At 41.6% G+C, this 18,244-nt stretch overlaps 1 protein-coding gene across 5 annotated transcripts in view; it reads left to right on the forward strand.

Moving 5' to 3' along the window:
* DENND6A (DENN domain containing 6A) overlaps positions 1-18,244 on the forward strand; it is an 89,016-nt gene that overhangs the window by 25,383 nt on the left and 45,389 nt on the right. Inside the window, exon 1 of one of the 5 annotated variants that reach the window (XM_055344204.1) lies at positions 15,303-15,611. The exons of 3 other annotated variants lie outside the window; for them this stretch is intronic. In XM_055344204.1, the coding sequence (XP_055200179.1) occupies positions 15,372-15,611 (240 nt within the window). In that variant the 5' untranslated portion in view covers positions 15,303-15,371. Of the gene's footprint in view, positions 1-15,302; positions 15,612-18,244 lie in introns of those variants that run through there. One more of the 5 variants, XM_055344205.1, reaches the window with a different exon arrangement.

Below are 18,244 nucleotides of genomic sequence, written 5' to 3' on the forward strand. Positions count from 1 at the left end.
ACCAAATCCTCATGATATTGTTGGAACCTTTCAATAGAGCTCCAGTAAAGGAAGATACCCCCTGAAATTTAAGCTACATGAATTACTAAATTTTCTTTTATTATTTAAGTCCATTTGTACTGGGTTTTCTGTAACTTCCAAACAAAAAAATCCTAACTGATACATACATACATTCGAAGGTATGTGGTACTTACTCTAAATGTTTTGGCTGAGAGGAACTAAGGAGCACAATCAGGGCAGGGCCAATCAGGGAAAACTCTCTGAATAAAAGGGAACTTGAATAAGTTGGGAAGAAGAAAAGGAGAGAGAAAATAGAGTACATGACTAAAGCTAAGACTGGGAATGAGCACATTGGGTCAGGCATCTGCCTGAGAAGAGGACAAGTGTCAGAGAGTATCTGGATGGGCAGTTAAGTTAGATGGGGTGCGGATAGGTTATGAGAGAGTTGTGAAATTGAGATAAAGGAATTTCATGCAATGAGAGTAGGGTGGGATTGGTGATTAAGGAAGATTAGATTATATGAGTGAACCTGATAGGAAGACTGACTTCCTAAATCCATGCATTAATATGAACTCAAGATACAATGGTAGGATCAGCTCTCGGAAAGCAAAGACAGAAGGGACAGAAATGAAAACCATTTAAAGGGCAAAACTGTCTGTATTTCTGCAATGAAGATAATATTTTGAAAATTTTTACTTATATCCCTCCATCTTAATTGCCACCATCCCAGTCCAGGTCATCATTATATCTCACCTGGATGGATGACTGAAATTGCTTCTTAAATGATTTTCCAACCCTTCATTGTTGTGTCCTCCTCCTCTGAGCTAGGGATCCCCAAGACTACCTGCCCCATGTTCAACGATTTGCTAGGAAGACTCATAGGGCTCAGAATAGAGTTGTACTCATGACTATCTATGATTACAGCGAAAGAATTCAAAGCAAAAACTGCAAAGGGAAAAGGCACATGAGGCAAAGTCCAGGGGAAACAAGGCTCACCCTTTTAAGAAGCTTCTCCCACTAGTGTCACACAGGATATGCTTAATTTCCCAGAGCAATGGGTTATGACAACACATGTGAAATGTTGTCAATCAGGGAAGCTTGTTTAAAACTCAGTGACTAGGGATTTTATTAGGGCTCGTCACACAGGCATCCTCTGCCTAGCAGGTACAAATGCTTGAGAGTATCAAAGCAGGTGTCCAGCATAAAGCACATTGTTTGTACAAACAGTTTAAGCAAAATAAGGCATTCTTACCATTTGGGTGGTGGGGATCCTTCGAAAATCTGAGTTTGCAAACATGAGCCAAGGACCAATCTTATAAGACAGACTTTCAAAAGATAGCAGGCTGGCTATGCTAACTCTTTTCTGCACATCTTCCAATCCATTCTCCAGTCAATAACCAGAAAGAACATCTGAAAATATAAATCAAATTATGTCTATTGTACTCAGACTGCAGTTGAAACTCGAACATGATCTACAAGTCCCCAGCATGATGTTAACACCTCCTTCTCCCACAAACTCATCCCCAGCCACCTTCCTCATCATCACCCTCTGACCTCTAAGTTTCTAAAACATCATGCCCAACAGAGCATTCTACAATAACAGAAATATTCTTCTGCAATGTCCAGTTGCCATTGGTGTCCACCAACTACATGTAGCTATTGAGCACTTAAAATATGAATAATGCAACTGAGGAAATTAATTTTAAATTTTACTTAATTTTAGGGGGATGCCTGGGTGGCTCAGTTAGTTAGCATCTGCTTTTGGCTCAGGTCATGATCTTAGGGTCCTGGGATGGAGCTGCATCAGGCTCCCTGCTCAGCAGGGAGTCTGCTTCTCCCTCTCGCTCTACCCCTCTCCCCTGCTTGTGAGGGCTCTCTCTCTCTCTCTCCCCTCTCTCTCTCTCTCTCTCAAATAAATAAATAAAAATCTTAAAATTTTTTTAAATTTAATTTTAGTTATTTTAAATTTAAATAGCCACATGTGGCTAGTGGCCACTATATTGGGCAGTGCAGTTCTAGAACATATTGAGCTTTTCCCATTTTAAGGCCTTTTGCTGTATGGGAAATTATCTTGATGGCAATGGTAAACATCAATTATACTATCAGGCAGGATATCCCAAAACTTATAGAACAGAAGCACTCTGTTAAATTAAAATGCTTGAGTCACATAGTTTATTTACTTAAAATACATAGTGTAAAGTAAGAGAAAAGAGATGGGGGGGGGGATAAGTTAACACACTATTAGGAAACAGTATGAGAGAAGTGAAAGATCATGCTACTTCAATCCTGGGTTATGTAATGTTTGTATGTCCTACATCTCTCTGCTGCATCAGCCTTCTCTGCTGATGGACCAGAGTTGAAGTTCAAGCAAGGAAGTCTACAAACAGAAGGTATCGTAGGCCAAAGACATACCAGAAAGACATGGAGCCAACTACACCTTGCCAATAGTTGTGGCTTCCCAATTAACCTGCTGAATAGCTATGGGTTTTATTTGAGCCAGGGGTTTATGTGTTTGGGGCAGAGGACCAGAATAGTTATTACTAATGAATGACTGGATTATGGTGCTCTAAATATTAAGTGCTCATCTATATTTAGTGTATCCTGGGCATTAAATATCTCATATATTTAATTTGTCATGAATATTTAGTGCTTAGGTGCTTCATGTAAATTTAGTGCCTCTCAAATATTACTCATGGTCCTTTAATTTCTTTCTGTCTACATTTAACACATATGTGCTCTACCCACTAACTACTTCTCTATATTTAATATATGAGTTTCTTCTATTCCATGTTTTTTCTTTTCCTCTACATAATAACTCAATATTCTCAAACAGTATAACAAATGCAGATTATACCTCTGCATATGTTTCTTTTTGTATAGTCACCTTCCTCTGGCTCATCCCATAACAAGCTTCTATATCCTTTAGGTCTCAGTAGAAATGTCAACTCCTCTGAAAGACCTTCTCTGATCACCCATCTGTTGGAGTGTACCCCAGTCCCCTGGCCCAATTCATAGCTGAAGCCCTTAACCTAATGTGACTGTATTTGGTGATAGGGTCTTTAGAGAGGTAATTACAGTTAAATGAGGTCATAAGTGCATAAGTCCAATCCTAATACAATAGGACTGGTCAGTATCCTTATAGGAAGAGGAAGAGATGCCAGATACTTCTTTCTCCTTGCATACACACAGGAAAGGCCACATGAAACACAGCAGAAAGGTAGCTGTCTACAAGCCAGGAAGAGAGCTCTCACCAAATACCAACCCTGATGGCATCTTAATCTTGGATTTCTGGCCTGGGAAGTTCTGGGTTGCCACCTGTACTTCTGACTGGCTAAAAATCAGAGGTTCCTACAACCCTTTCCTCAGGTTTGATAATTCACTGTAACAGCACACAGAACTCAAGAAAACTTTACTTACTCTTCCTCCTTTATTATAAAAGATACAACACATAAACAGTCACATGGAAGAGAGGCATAGGGGAAAAATACAGGAAAAGGGTACAGAGATTCCATGCCCTCTCTGCATGTCCCACCCTTTCCATATGTGCATATGTCCACTAACCCAGCAACTCTCCAAATCCCACCATTTAGGGTTTTTATGGAGGGTTCATTATGGAGGCATGGTTGATTAAATCACTGGCCATTGGTGACTAACTCAACACCCAGCCCCTGTTCTCTCTGGGAGGTCATGGAGCAGGGTTGAAAGTTCCAGCCTTCCAATCATGCCTTGGTCTTCCCAGCAACTAACCCCCAAGGCTTTCTAGTCTATTCTATTAGTCTATACAATCTGTCCTTAAGCTACTACCACACTCTTTTGATGGCTCTAGCTGTATCACAAGGTTTGTAATCAGGGAATCCGTCCTCTGACTTTGTTTTTTTTAAACGAAATTTTTAATCCACTTTCTCAAATTATCCATGGGGGGGGGGGTCCCCACCTCAGTGACACTGCAAAAATACATACTTCATAACAATTCTTTCTAATGAGAACTAGTCTTCTTTGTAAATTCTTGGGTGCCTAGGAATAGCAGTCCTTGTATGGAATCACTGCATGTCCTTTATTTTCCATAGACCCAACTCTTACAATAGAATTAGAGTTTGCAGTGTCCTAGTATTTTATGCAAGCTGGTTTACCTGGCTGAGAAGTCTGGATTAAGTTTAATTTAGGTAACTAACTCCTTTAGTTTGGCTTATCAGACTCCCTTAGTTTGCCCAGAATTCAGAACAGAATAAACATGTTCAAAACAAGCTGTTTGGGATTTTTTTTTTTTCCGGGCAGGAATGCTACACATTCAAGGTTAGTTTGATTAAAAAACAAAAATCAATGGGAGGAAAAACTATGACAGAAATTGAAGGCAAACCTTGATACTAAGGCAGAGACTTACTATTTTGTCTCTGTAAATGATAAAAAGAGAATCAAACTTATTTCAGTGTGGTCTTTGAGATTCTCCTTTTTAGGTTACATAGAAGAAAAATTATAGTTGGAGAAACGTCTTAGTGTTTTGCTGTTCTCCTAACTGAGGTAGGGTGGGGTAGTAAGAAAGAATGTTGGACTGTGTCTAAGGAGGTCTGGCTTCTAGTGGGATTTTGCCATGGGAACTAAGTCACTGGCTCTTGGAGTTTCAGTTTCCTCAACCATGTGTTGAAAAAACTGTTGGATCTCTAAGAACTCTAGCATCTATAATAATATTATAGAATGTATTATTTCTTATTATTCTCTAATTTTCAGAAAATGTTATATAACTATTATTAGTATTAATGTTTTGTCTGATAAATTGTAAGGTCCTAGAAACATCACATTCAGTTTGCTATCCCTCATAATTCAGGAGTATGACTTTCATAAATTAAATAAATATTTGTAAGAAGGGAGAATGAGTTATCTTTTTTGTCTGAAGATCATTTTTCAATGAAAATTGTTTCTTTTTTTGTTGAGGTAAATACTGTTTGGTTAGGTTATAATGATCATATTATAGAAATGATGTTACCCTTCCTATTTTGTACAATTAAAACTAATTTGTGGAAAGGGGCACCTGGGTGGCTCAGTCAGTTAAGTGTCTGCCTTTGGTTCAGGTCATGATCCTGGGGTCCTGGGGTCCTGGGATCCAGCCCACCCCTACCCCCTGCTCAGCAAGGAGTCTGCTTCTTCTCTCTCTCCCTCTGCCCCTCTCCTTGCTTGTGTGCTCTCTCTCTCAGATGAATAAATAAAATCTTAAAAAAATTTGTAAGTTATTTTATAATATAAAAACCTAGAAGCAATTCATTATGCTAATATTTTGTAATACTGCTTTTTATGGTAAATTAACTCTCAGGGAAAATTTCATATGAACACTTGATGTAATTGGTAAAAGGCTAATAATATGATGAATCAGGATTATTTACCATGTGTGACTATATTAATCGGGCCCCCATAGTTTCAAATGTCAGAAGATGTAGCTCATACTGGTTCAACCAAAAAAAACATATTTGACTCATGAATCTGAAAAGATCAGACTTGGCTGAATCCACGGCTGAATGATGTCATCAGGACTTAGTCTTACTCTTTGCATTTTTTGTTTTTTTTCTCTACTGGCTCCATTCTGGGTCCAGCTCTTCATTTACAGTGATAAGTCTGCTAACAGCTCCAAGCTTACATTCTTTCCTCTCTGCAATCCTGATGTTAGGACAATGCCTCTTTCAGAACAGGTCAAAGGATTTCCAGAGTTAAGTTGCACTGTTTGATTGGGCATGAATGAGGAGAGACCTGTACTTGTCATTGTTCTAGGTATATTGAATACACTGATTGGCTAGGCCTGGGTCAGGTACCCACAATGGAGTTTAGGGATAACATTTAGCTTCTCCTGAATCCCATGGACTGAGAATGATAGTGGGGTGTTGAAAACCTGGGGACTCTCAGGCAGAAGGTGCAATGGATGATGGACAGGTAAAAGCAGTGGGGAACCACAACAAAACTATCAAAAAAATTCTAGTTCTCCAAAACGAAACTATTTTTAAATCTGCTTTTGTATAAAAGTAATTAACTGAGAGGTCAACTCTAAACATAAATTTGTTTCTAACTTTTACCTACTATTTGAACTTTCTGAAGTTGTACATCCGAGGTTTGTATATTGTAAAGTTTTAATGTGAAAGTTGACTCATGTCAGTTATGAATTACAAAGCTGCACGTGACAGTTCTAACTACAGTTGCTTAAATAGATAAGAGTTATTATTTTTTTTAAAGAGGGAGGCAACACCTGGGTGGCTCAGTCAGTTAAATGTTTACCTTCAGCTCGGGTCACGATCCTGGAGCCCTGGGATCAAGCCCCATGTCCGGTTCCCTGCACAGGAGGGAGTCTGCTTCTCTTCCTCTCCCTCTGCTCTGCCTCCCCCCCACCATGTGTGTGCAATCTCTCTCTCTCTCTCTTTCTCTCTCTTTCTCTCAAATCAATCAATCTTTTTAAAAAAGAGAAAGAATGTAAGCAGAGGTAGGGGAGAGGCAGATGGACAGAGAGAATCCCAAGCAGACTCTGTGCTGAGCACAGAGCCCAATGTGAGGCTCAATCCCATAATCCTGAGATCATGACCTGAGATGAAATCAAGAGTTGTACACTTAACTGACTGAGCAGCCCAGGTGCTCCCATAAGGGTTAATTTTTAAGAAGTCTAGAGACAGGTTGTTGCTGGCATTGGTTTGGTGCCTTATGGATGTGAGTCTCTTGAAATTTTCTTTGTGGCCCAGAATGGCTGCTGGAATTTTGACTTTGACCTTCATGTCTAGGTTGGCAGTAGGGGAAAACAGGAGAGTACAAAAGGGCAAGAACTTGCTTGGTGTGTTTATTTACTTTTTTCTGCGTGCTTTTCAAGAGTACAATCAGATGTCCCAATCAACACTTTTGCATACATTTTATTCATCACGTGGTCACATATTATCTTCTATGGAGGCTAAGAAAAATAGCATTTTGTGTTCAGTGCCACCCCAAATTAAACCAGGCTGCATTACTAAGTAGAAGGGGGATAATGGATATTGAGTGGCTGTGTAAGTCAGGTTGGGCTGCTATAACAAAATATCATAGACTGGGTGGCTTAAACAGTTGATATTTACTTCTCAGTTCTGGAGGCTGGGAAGTCCAAGATCAAGGTGCTGAATTATTTAGTTCCCTGATGAGGGCTGTCTTCATGGCTTGCAGATGGCCCCCTTCTTGTGTTCTCACATAGCAGAGGGAGACCTCTGGTCTCTTCTTGTAAAGACACTGAGGCCCCATCCTCATGACCTCATCTAAACTTAATTTTCTTCTAGCTCCAAATACCATTAATTTGGTAGATAGAGCTTCAACATATGAATTTTCGGGAGACACAGACATTCATATTCTACACTTGCCCCCCCCCCTCAAAATTTGTGTTCTTCTTGCATTCAAAATCCATTCATTCAATCCTAATAGTCCTCAGAGTCTTAACTCATTCTAGCATCAATTCTCAAGCCTAATATTCAAAGATACATCTAAATATCATCTAAATCAGATGTGGGTGAGGTATGATTCATCCTGAGGTAAAATTCCTCTCTAGTTATGAACCTACAAAACCAGATAAGTTATATGCTTCCAAACTACAATGGTTTGCCTATGGCACAGGCATAGGATAGAATATTCTCCTTCCAAAAGAAAGAAATTAGAAGGAAGAAAAAGGCATCAGAGCCCAAGTAATTCTAAAATCCTCAGTAAGGCAAATAGCATTAGATCCTGAGGGTTGAGAATAATCCTTTTTTGTTGGATGCTCTGCTTTCAGACCCAGTAAGGTGGTAGTCCTGTTTCTACAGCTTTGCCAGGTAAGAATCATACTCCCTAAGCTCTGGGGGGCCCTGCCCCCAGGCTTCAAGTGGTTGCTGTCTGGTGTACTAAACTGAAGCAATAATCACTACCCTCCCCTCCTGTACATACACACACACTGAAACTGAGGAGGCAACCCTCATGATCTGTGAATCACCTTTGTGGTTATTCCTTCTTTGTCTTGAAGAATAGCACATGTTTGTACCTGCAGAGCTCTATGGTCCAGCCCTGTAGGAGCTAAGAAGTCTAATGGCCTTCCTTCACTTTATTTTGGGGTGGCTGATTAAGTCTGTGGTTCACATCCATACTAATCAAACTATTGTTTGGTCACATGCTTGTGTTCTCTTCAGAACAATTGTGCATGCTCTCTCTCTCTCTCTTTTTCAGTATTAATAGGCTGAGAATTGTCTAAATCTTTAAGTTCTGATTAATTTTCGCTTAACTTCTTGGATTCATTATCTTTTGTATTTTACTCTAAGCAGTCAGGAAGAAACAAACTGCCCCTAAAACACCTTGCTTAGAAATCTCCTCAGTAGCTTGCAAGTTTTGCTTTCTGCAAAACACTAAAATATAGTTCAGCCAAGTTCTTTTGCCATTTTCTTTTAAGATTTTATTTATTCATTCATGAGAGACACAGAGAGAGAGACAGAGACATAGGCAGGGGGAGCCTGATGTAGAACTCAATCCCAGGATCCCGGGATCACGACCTGAGCCAAAGGCAGACACTCAACCACTGAGCCACCCAAGTGTCCCTCTTTTGACACTTTATAAGGAGGATCACCTTCCCTCCGTTGTCTGATAATATGTCCCTCATTTCTTCTGAGATGTCACCAAAATGGCCTTTCCCATCCATATCTTAACATTCTTTTGATGATTATTTATGTATTCTTTAAAAAGATAGAAGCTTCTTCTCCAGCTCTCCCCTTTTCTTCGTCGGTCTTCACCAGAATCATTTCCCTTAACAGCCATATTTCTACGTACATCCAAACTCCTCTAGCCTCAACCCATTATCCAGTTCTAAAGCCATTCCAAAAAAAAAAAAAAAAAAAAAAAAAAGCCATTCCATGTTTTTAGCTGTTTGTTACAGTAGCACAGTACCAAAGTCTGTATTAGTCTCCAGAAAAACAGAGCTAATAGGATGGAGATATACTGGGTGGGTGGGTGGGAAGGGAGGTATATTTATTATATGGAATTGGCCTGTAGGCTGAGAAGTCCCACCACCTGTAGTAGCAAACTGGAGACCCAGGAGAGTCAATGGTATAGTTTCTGTCCTCGTCCACAGACGTGAGAACCAGGAGAGTTGATGGTGTAAGTTCCAGTTTCAGTCTGAGTCAGAAGGCCCGAGAAGACTAATATTCCAGTTCAAAGGCAGATATCAAATTCTTTCTTTCTCAGACTTTTTTGTTCTATGTAGGCCTCCAATGGATTGGATGAGGTCCACCCATCCTGGGGAGGGCTCTCTGCGTTACCAATTCAAATGTTAATCTCATCTGGAAACACCCTCATAGACACACCCAGAATAATATTTAACCAACTATCTGGACATAGTGCCCAATCAAGTTGACACATACAATTAATCATCATAGTGGCATAGCAGTTTCTGCCACAAAGATATTAGTGAAAACACTGTAATTTAATTTCTTTCCCTTCTGTTTTATCTGATTTCTCATTATATATATATAAAACATTATAGAGATATTAGATATTATACAGATGAAGAAAAAGAAATGTTTAATTCCAAGCAAAAAATTTCTCCTATCTCAGTGTATTTTGTATCAACTCTAGTGTCTTTTATGTTTTTTGCCTATAGTCCATTAAAACAGGATCATTCACCATATTTCATTTTGTGACATTTTTCTACTGAAAATATATATGTTGAACATTTTTTCTGCTATAAAATATTCTCCTATGACATTTTAAATGACTGTATAATAGTCTATTGAATGGATATATCATATTTTTCAGTCAATCCCCTATTGTTGGACAACTAGGTGATTTCCAATTTTTCACTTTTATAAGCAACTCTATTACACTTTGTTATTTCGTAATGTTTAGTTACAAAAGCAATATTGCTCTCTGTAAAATGATAGAATTATATAAAATAGAAAACAAAGTTCCCTATTTCTATTCACCAGCATTTGTATTTCCCACCATTCCTATTCCCCATGATATAACCACTGTTAATAGTTTACTGTGGGGATGCTGTGGGGGTGGCTCATCAGTTGAGCGTCTGCCTTTTGGCTCGGGGCGTGATCCTGGAGTCCCAGGATCAAGTGCCGCATCAGGCTTCTTGCATGGAGCCTGCTTCTGCCTCTGCCTATGTCTCTGCCTCTGTGTCTCTCATGAATAAATAAATAAAATCTTAAAAAAAATAGTTTACTGTGTGTCCTTCCGAACTCTTCTGTTTTTTTATTCCTTTTTTCCTTTTCCTTCCATTCTGCTCTTTTCATGCTCAGCCTCAAGCCTCCTCATTTTCCTTAATTGCTGCTTTTACTCTGGGAAGCTAGGCAAACATACATATTAGAATTTTGCTTGAATTTAGACAAAAATAATTCATAAGTAAAGGTCTCATACTTTTGATTAAAGAGCATGGGGGTGCCTGGGTGGCTCAGTGGTTGAGTGTCTGCCTTTGGCTCAGGTTGTGATCCTAGGGTCCTGGGATTGAGTCCATCATCAGGCTCCCCACAGGGAGTCTACTTCTCCCTCTGCCTATGTCTCTGCCTCTCTCTGTGTGTCTCTCGTGAAGACATAAATAAATCTTAAAAAAAAGAAAAAGCATGAACTTGACAGGTTACCTTTTTTGTCTTGCATGTTGGCTGCTACTGGGCCTACTAAACCTGTCTCTCAGTATGAACTGGGTCAGGCAGTTGGAAAAATAAATGTTCAAATAAGTAAAAAAAAATAAAAATAAAAAAAAATCTTCAAATAAGTAAGGTGAGGGATGCCTGGGTGGCTCAGCAGTTTAGCGCCTGCCTTTGGCCCAGGGTGTGATCCTGGAGTCCCGGGATTGAGTCCCACATCGGGCTCCTTGCATGGAGCCTGCTTCTCCCTCTGCCTCTCTCTGGGTCTCTCACGAATAAATAAATAAAATCTTTAAAAAAAGAAACATTTTAATATTACCTTCTCATGTGTTCATACAATTGCTCATGAAGGGAAAACTCTGTAAAATAGGAGATCAGCAATTAAAGATTTTTAAAGTATATTCATCCATTCAGTAAAAATTTTCTGAGTGCCTGTCATGTACTGGGCACTATAGAGATACTGGGAAGGTAAAGACAAAACTCAAAGCTCTTCACCCTCTTTTTTAAGGCTTTCACAAACACTACTACAGTGTATTTTATTGTCTTCTTTGCCTGGATTCTCTCTTCATTTGGTCTCTCAGAGATGTATGGCAGTGAACCCCATTCTCTGTGGTTAATACACTGGCACCTGAGCCTCTGTGTATTTCTCTGTGCATTTTCTTGCCACCGTAAGTATAGTTATGCTCTAGCAGCTGCAGCAGCATTTAGCTCAAAAGAGGGAAGTCCTCTGGCTGCCTATGTAGGTGGATATCTAGGGCACTTGGACTCCCTCCCTTTTAGTAAAATTAAGTCCAGATATCTGGCATTGCAATTCACACCATTATTTAAAGAAGCTCACCCTTCCCTTCCCTTCCCTTCCCTTCCCTTCCCTTCCCTTCCCTTCCCTTCCCTTCCCTTCCCTTCCCTTCCCTTCCCTTCCCTTCCCTCCTCCCTCCCTCCCTCCCTCCCTCCCTCCCTCCCTCCCTCCCTCCCTCCTCCCTTCTTTCTTTCTTTCTTTCTTTCTTTCTTTCTTTCTTTCTTTCTTCTTTCCTCTTCCACTTCCTCCTCCTCCTTCTTCTTCAAGGGAGGGGGAGAGGGAGAGGGAAAGGGAGAGAGAGAGAATCTTAAGCAGGCTCCCCCACCAAAGCAGAGCCCGGTGCAGGGCTTGATCTCACAACCCTGAGATTAGGACCTGAGCCAAAATCAAGAGTTGCACACTTAACCAACTGAGCCACCCAGGCACCTCCTTCTTTTTTAACATAAAAATTTCTGAAATGCTAAGAGTTTGGTTTGGGTGAAAGAGAAGTTTGGAATGTTTTTAATCCTGTGCTCAGTGTTGTTGGTAATATTAGAAGAGCAGCAGAGCCATGAATCCAGTCATACTCTTGGCTAAAGCAGCCTATCCTGACTTAAGTACTCCTCACATGAAAAAAGACCCAGGGCTTTAGTTGACAGTGAATGAAACCTGAGCCACTGAGGTGACCTGACTGCCAAAAGAAGCAAATGTGATCTGAACCAGCATTAATAGGAGGCTGAAGGCTGGGACAAGTAAGGTAATAGTCCCAGAATACACTCTGGAGTGGTCAGATCACACCTGGAGGATGGTGTTTCCTCCTGGGCTCCACATTTTAAGAGTAATGTCGACAAGCTGGAATATGCCCCAGTTGGGCAACAGGATGATGAATGGGCTACAAACTACATACTTTGAGGAATGGTAGGAGGAACTGGGGTAGTTTACCCTGGAAACTAGAAGGCATGTAGATGTGGGATAACCATTATCAAATATCTGGAAGGCTATCATGTAGAAGTGCTAAACCCTCAATGTAATCTCAGCAAGTACAACTTAGACCAAGGGGTATATATTACAAAGTGGCTGATCTGGTCTCCATAAAAGGAAGAATTTTCTAGCCTTATGAATATCCAGAAAATAGCAGCTTTGCAAGGTAGTGACTTTACCTTAAAAGGGGGTGTTGGAATGGCAGCTCGCTGAACAAATATCAGAGGACTCATGAACAGGACGGGAAGTTTGGAGAGATGATCTGATCTATGAGCCATTCAGAATCAAAGGTTCTAATGACAGAAGCTTAACAAGGAAGGAAGTATTAGTACTTTTCCCCTTCAACTCCATACAAGTATTAACTATAGAAACTAGGTTAAAGTTGATTCTAAGACCAGATATCAAAGTTTTGAGGATGAAAAGAAACAAAAAGCCATAGGAAATTAATGTTCTAGCGGTTGAGGATTTTGTGTATAAAAGGTTGAATGGTGTTTGTTAGTTTTTTCCAAAGCAAACCAAATGATTGTTTTTTCTACCTTTAAGATGCTTTAGAGCCCTGGTGTGCTCTCTTTCTCATCAAACTTACAGTCCTCTTAATTCGTTGTTTTCATTTTAATATATTATTACACTCTGCAAGATCACTCTTAACTCAACTTATGCAATAGCATTTCCGGGAATGGCAGTCTGTATCCACATGTCAAAGAACCAGCCCTGTGGAACAAGTAGTGTTTAAAGCTTATTAATTATTAATAATGAGGTAGCATCCAGTAAAATGTGTGCATTGAGATAGCTTGGCTCTTCCCCATAATTAGTGAGGTGAGTAGGCTGGGAATGATCATTCCTATGTTATCAATGTAGAAACTGAGTCTAAGAGCAGCTTGCCTAGCATGATCATGGGTGGAGCTGGCACTAGAATCCAGAACTTCTGACATCTAGTCCAGTGTTCTTTTCAATTGTTTTTAATAGTAAAGGCTACTGTTCTTTCCTAATAAGGGGTTGAGAGACTAACTTAAATGAAGAACACTGCTTTTTCTCTTTTAACTACAGTGATTCTTTAGAGTAGGAAGGCAGATTGCTTTGGCCACAGACTTGGCTTTTAACTTTAATGCTGTCCCTAGTTCATTTTACATATAAAAATAGTCTCTAGCAAACATCACTATTGATGTCTGATGATACTTGACCCTTTTCTTGAAATATTGATGCTAACACTCCAAATAAACATCTTATGGATGTATACAGGACGTTTGTCAAATGGGGTAGATTTGACTGGGCGGTGCAGGAAAATGCTAAGGAGCTTAAGCTGAGTCAGAGAGATCTAGGTTTAAATCTGTTAGGCTACCTATTGGCTCATCTCATGGAGTCTCAGAATCCTTACCGGTAAAAATGGGAATAATAATGAGACCTGCCTATTTTTTTTTAAGATATTTATTTATTCATGAGAGACACACACAGAGAGAGACAGAGACATAAGCAGAGGGAGAAGCAGGCTCCATGCAGGGAGCCCAATGCGGGACTCCATCCTGGGATTTCAGGATCATGCCCTGAGCCAAAGGCAGATGCCCAACTGCTGAGCCACCCAGGTGTCCCTAGACCTGCCTTTCTGGGTTGCTAGGGGGATTAGATGAGATAATATGTGTAAAAACATGAAAACTGTGATTTTAAAAAAAAAGTTTATTGTGAGTTATTATCCATTGTCTTTTACTCATTTTTCTATTAAGGTATTGTTGTGTGTTTCCTATTTACTTTCATTGTGCTATTTATACTCAGCATAGTAGGTGCTAAATAAAACCCTAATCAGTGATATCATGCTGGAATAAGTCAATAGACCAAGTGCCTCCTTGGTGCTCAAAATACGAATACAAAGCTTCCTGGGGTGCCTGGCTGGCTCAGTCGGTAGAGTGCAACTCCTGATTTTGGCGTTGTCAGTTCCAGCCCCATACTGGGGACAGAGATGAAGAGATGACATAAAAGTCAAATCTAAACAACGACAACCACCACCACAAAGCTGCCTGAGACTAGGCCCTTGCTAAGAGAGACTGATCCAGAGGTTGCTGTGGAGGCCAACCTGGTGTTTCAGAAAGCACTGTAGATGTTGTGTGAGTGTTGAATGAGTCACGGACAACCAGGCCAAGAGAGGTGGGTGGGACCCTGGTGGAGAGGGAACAGCGACGTGAAGACACAGATCTCTGAATCAGCAGATGAGAGAGCGAAGTGACAGCCGGCACCGAAGTTGTAATACTTGTTGGGCTAGTCCATGTCACGTCTCAGAATCTCAATTTCCTTATCTGTAAAAAAGAAAACAATGAAGTCCAACTACTGGTCACGATGTGTAGAATGAAGGGAGTAAGTATTTGTTTTTGTTTTTGTTTTTTAAATTTTATTTATTCATGAGAGACTCAGAGAGAGAGAGAGAGAGAGGCAGAGACACAGGCAGAGGGAGAAGCAGGCCCCATGCAAGGAGCCTGATGTGGGACTCGATCCCAGGTCTTCAGGATCAGGCCCTGGGCTGAAGGCGGCACCAAACCACTAAGCCACCTGGACTTCCCCGGGAGTAAGTATTTGTAAAGCGCCTGTCGGCACATCAACTGCCCACAGTAAGAGCTCGGTAAATGTTAGCCACCATTACCATTACGTGTAATAATTTAACGATACTTTACAATTATGAACGTGTCATTCCAAGGATAATTCCTGCCCCGGTCGTTGGGCTGCGAAGAAGGGTGTCCGGGTTCACAATGCACTCCCGAGGAGCTTTAAGGCACGGATGCCAGGGCGTGTTTCTTTCTCAACCGCAAGGGAACGCCTGCAAGACGACCCCGCGCCTGCGCCGTGGCAAGGGAGCCCCAAAGCCGAGCCCGGCTCCCAGGATCACGTGGGCCCCGGCCCCGCCCCCGCCCCCGCCCCCGCCCCGGCCGAGCCAGTCTCCGGCGGCTGCGGCTGCGGCAGCTGCCGCTGCGGCTGCGCCTGCGCGGAGCCGGGCGCGCTCTGCAGCGGAGGCGGCGCGAACAGCAAGGGGGCGGCCGATGGCTCTGCGGGGCCCGGCGGCCTCGGGGCCTGGCTCCCGCGGGCCGTTGGACGAGGCGGTGGCGGCGGCCGAGGAGCGCGGGGCGCCGGCCGTGGTGGTGGCGGCGGGAGGCGCGCCGGAGGACGACGACGAAGACGAGGGCCGCGGCCGGGGCCTGCTGCGCTGGGACGGCTTCTCGGCCTGGCTGCACTGCGTGTGTGTGGTGGGCTTCGACCTGGAGCTGGGCCAAGCCGTGGAGGTGAGGCCCGGCCGCACCTTGCCCCCCGCGCCTCGTCCGGGCCCCCCCGCGCGGGGGCGGCCGCTGCAGAGCGTGTGGCCCGGGGGCCGGCGGGCCGCGCATCCGGGCGTGGCCGGCCGCCGCTCCGCGGGTCGGGCCGGGCTGCGGCCCATTGGCAGCTCCCGTGGGAGGATCCTGGGCTGCGGCTAGGGGTGAAAAGTTCTCTCGAGGCCCCTCCTAAATACTTGTTGAGGTTCGTTTTGTTTGTTTTTCTTTTTAAAACCCGGTGTCACATGAGTAACTGAAATGGTTAGCGGCCCCTGGAGAAGGCTGCAGGCAGAGGTTGGGGACTTTTTTATGGAGACGCGAACAATGCCCCTGACATACGGTGAACTGGAATAGCCAACCAAGCCTGACACAACCAACTTTTTAGACTCCTAAACCGTTTTTGGCCATTTCCACCAACTCTGAGAGCATACTACTCAGTCTGAGCGGAAATGCTTATCTCAGCATAATTTCCCCCTTTTGTTCCTCATTTCTATTATTATTATTGTTTTACCATTTCTAGTATTTCTTGATGTTGCTTCTGAAGCAGTTGGCCTGAAAGCTATCAAGGTGAACATAGTTCATAGTTCATCTTGTGTGTGGATCAAGTTTCCATCTTTATGATGCCTCATTGAAAGGCCTTCGAATGTTATTCTTGAGGTTGTCTAGAGTCCCTTTTGTGGCATGAAACAGTGCTTGTCTTTGTGTCCAAGGAAAGCCTGATCAGAAGGAGGGAGGTATGTTTGGAAAATTTTTGCCAGTTTGTTTTGGTGATGGTGACAGATTTTCATGAACCATCTCATTCAGACTTTGGTGGAGTTTGGCTATGAAAATTGGCCAGGAAGGTTTTTCTTAAAGCTAGTGCTTTTGTATTCAGCACGTCTCCTCTGCTTTATCATTACGCAGTTCGGTACACGTTAAGTTTCTACTAAGATCTAGGCATTATGCTGGATGCTGGGCATACAAATATGAACAAAATGCTATAACCTGTGTTTATAGATTTAGACTACAGTTAAGAGGGGAAGCAAAAATTAATCACAGCAGCAGATAGGTCCAAATGCCATGCCTGGTACATAGTGGTGTTCCATACATACTTCCTGATAGAACGAGTGAATACATGAACAGTTCTTTATCTTGAGATAGAAACAGCAGTTTCCAAGGCTTTGAATTAGTGATTTGTAAGTTATTTATCATTTACGTTGACATGTTAACCTGAAGTTATATAAGTAGTAAAATGCGATTTAATCAGAAAGTGTAGGATTGGGTTGTTGTAGTTGATTGTATTTTAAAATAGTCTAAGGAGATCCTTGTGGACTCTCAGCATTCAGGACATTGTTTATAAGTATGTTTTTCTGACCAGATAATATTTAGTATAATTGACATGTTACAAAAATGTAAATCATTAAAGGACTTACTTTGAATTTTACTTCCCATGGGATATGCTACTGAACAGTTTTCTTTAGATTAGTAGTTCTTAACTTTTTTTTTTTGCGTCTTGAATCTTTTAAAAAATATGAACTCCATTACAAAAATGCTTGCTAATACAAATTATGTATATACTTCTGTGGACTATATGGGGGTCATCTGCGATCTTTATTCCACTGTTCCCAGACTAAGAATCACTGATTTTAGAAAGCATAGGATAAGGAGGGGGAAGATTCCCTTAATAAATAAGGATCTAGGGGACCCCTGGGTGGCTCAGCGGTTTAGCGCCTGCCTTCAGGGCAGGGCGTGATCCTGGAGACCCGGCATCGAGTCCCAGGTCAGGCTTCCTGCATGGAGCCTGGTTCTCCCTCTGCCTGTGTCTCTGCCTCTCTGTCATGAATAAATAAATAAAATCTTAAAAAAATTAATAAATAAGGATCTGAAAAGGATAAACACATTAAATTGGTTGCAGCACAACTTAATTTTGTTTTCCTGAGAAATGTAGAATATTGTACCTTGCCACTTTTAAAAGAAGAAAAAGAAACATAAATTAGTAATGAATTTAATGAAACAATTGAAAAACATATTTCACTTTTGTATTATGGTCATATCCATACCAAAAGTAGACAGGTGGGGTGGCTGTAATGGGACAAGAACATGAATGTAGAATTGGGTTGGAGAAGTGACATAGAGTAGCTTCAGCCCCAATTCCTGTAGTGCACAACCATGGAGACTCAAAAGGGAAATTAATTAAAGAATAAGTAAAAGCCAAGTTAGGACTATAATATTCTAGAAGCCACATGTGACCTCACTGTCTTTGAATATTAGGGTTGAAAGAGACATAAAAATCTGTTGTGCCATGACAGAAAGGAACATTTGCAAATTTTAAACACATGCATAAACAGTACCACTTGGTAAAGCTTAAATCCTTAACAAAGAGACAGTGTAGCAGATCATAGTCTCAGTTGAGAATTGAGACTCCACAGCTGGACTGCCTAGATTTGAGTCTGTGACTTTGGACACGGTTAACTTTGCTTGCCTCACACTCCTCTGTAACAGTACCTGCATCATGACATTGCTGTGAGAAGTGAGAATTCAATAAATTAATGTTGGTGAAACATCTGGAACAGTACCTGTGCCTCAGTAAGACTTAGGTGAGTTTGTATTTGGGAAGTATGGAAATT

Source organism: Nyctereutes procyonoides, unplaced genomic scaffold (genome assembly GCF_905146905.1).
Source record: "Nyctereutes procyonoides isolate TBG_1078 unplaced genomic scaffold, NYPRO_anot_genome, whole genome shotgun sequence".
Taxonomy (NCBI): Eukaryota; Metazoa; Chordata; class Mammalia; order Carnivora; family Canidae; genus Nyctereutes; species Nyctereutes procyonoides.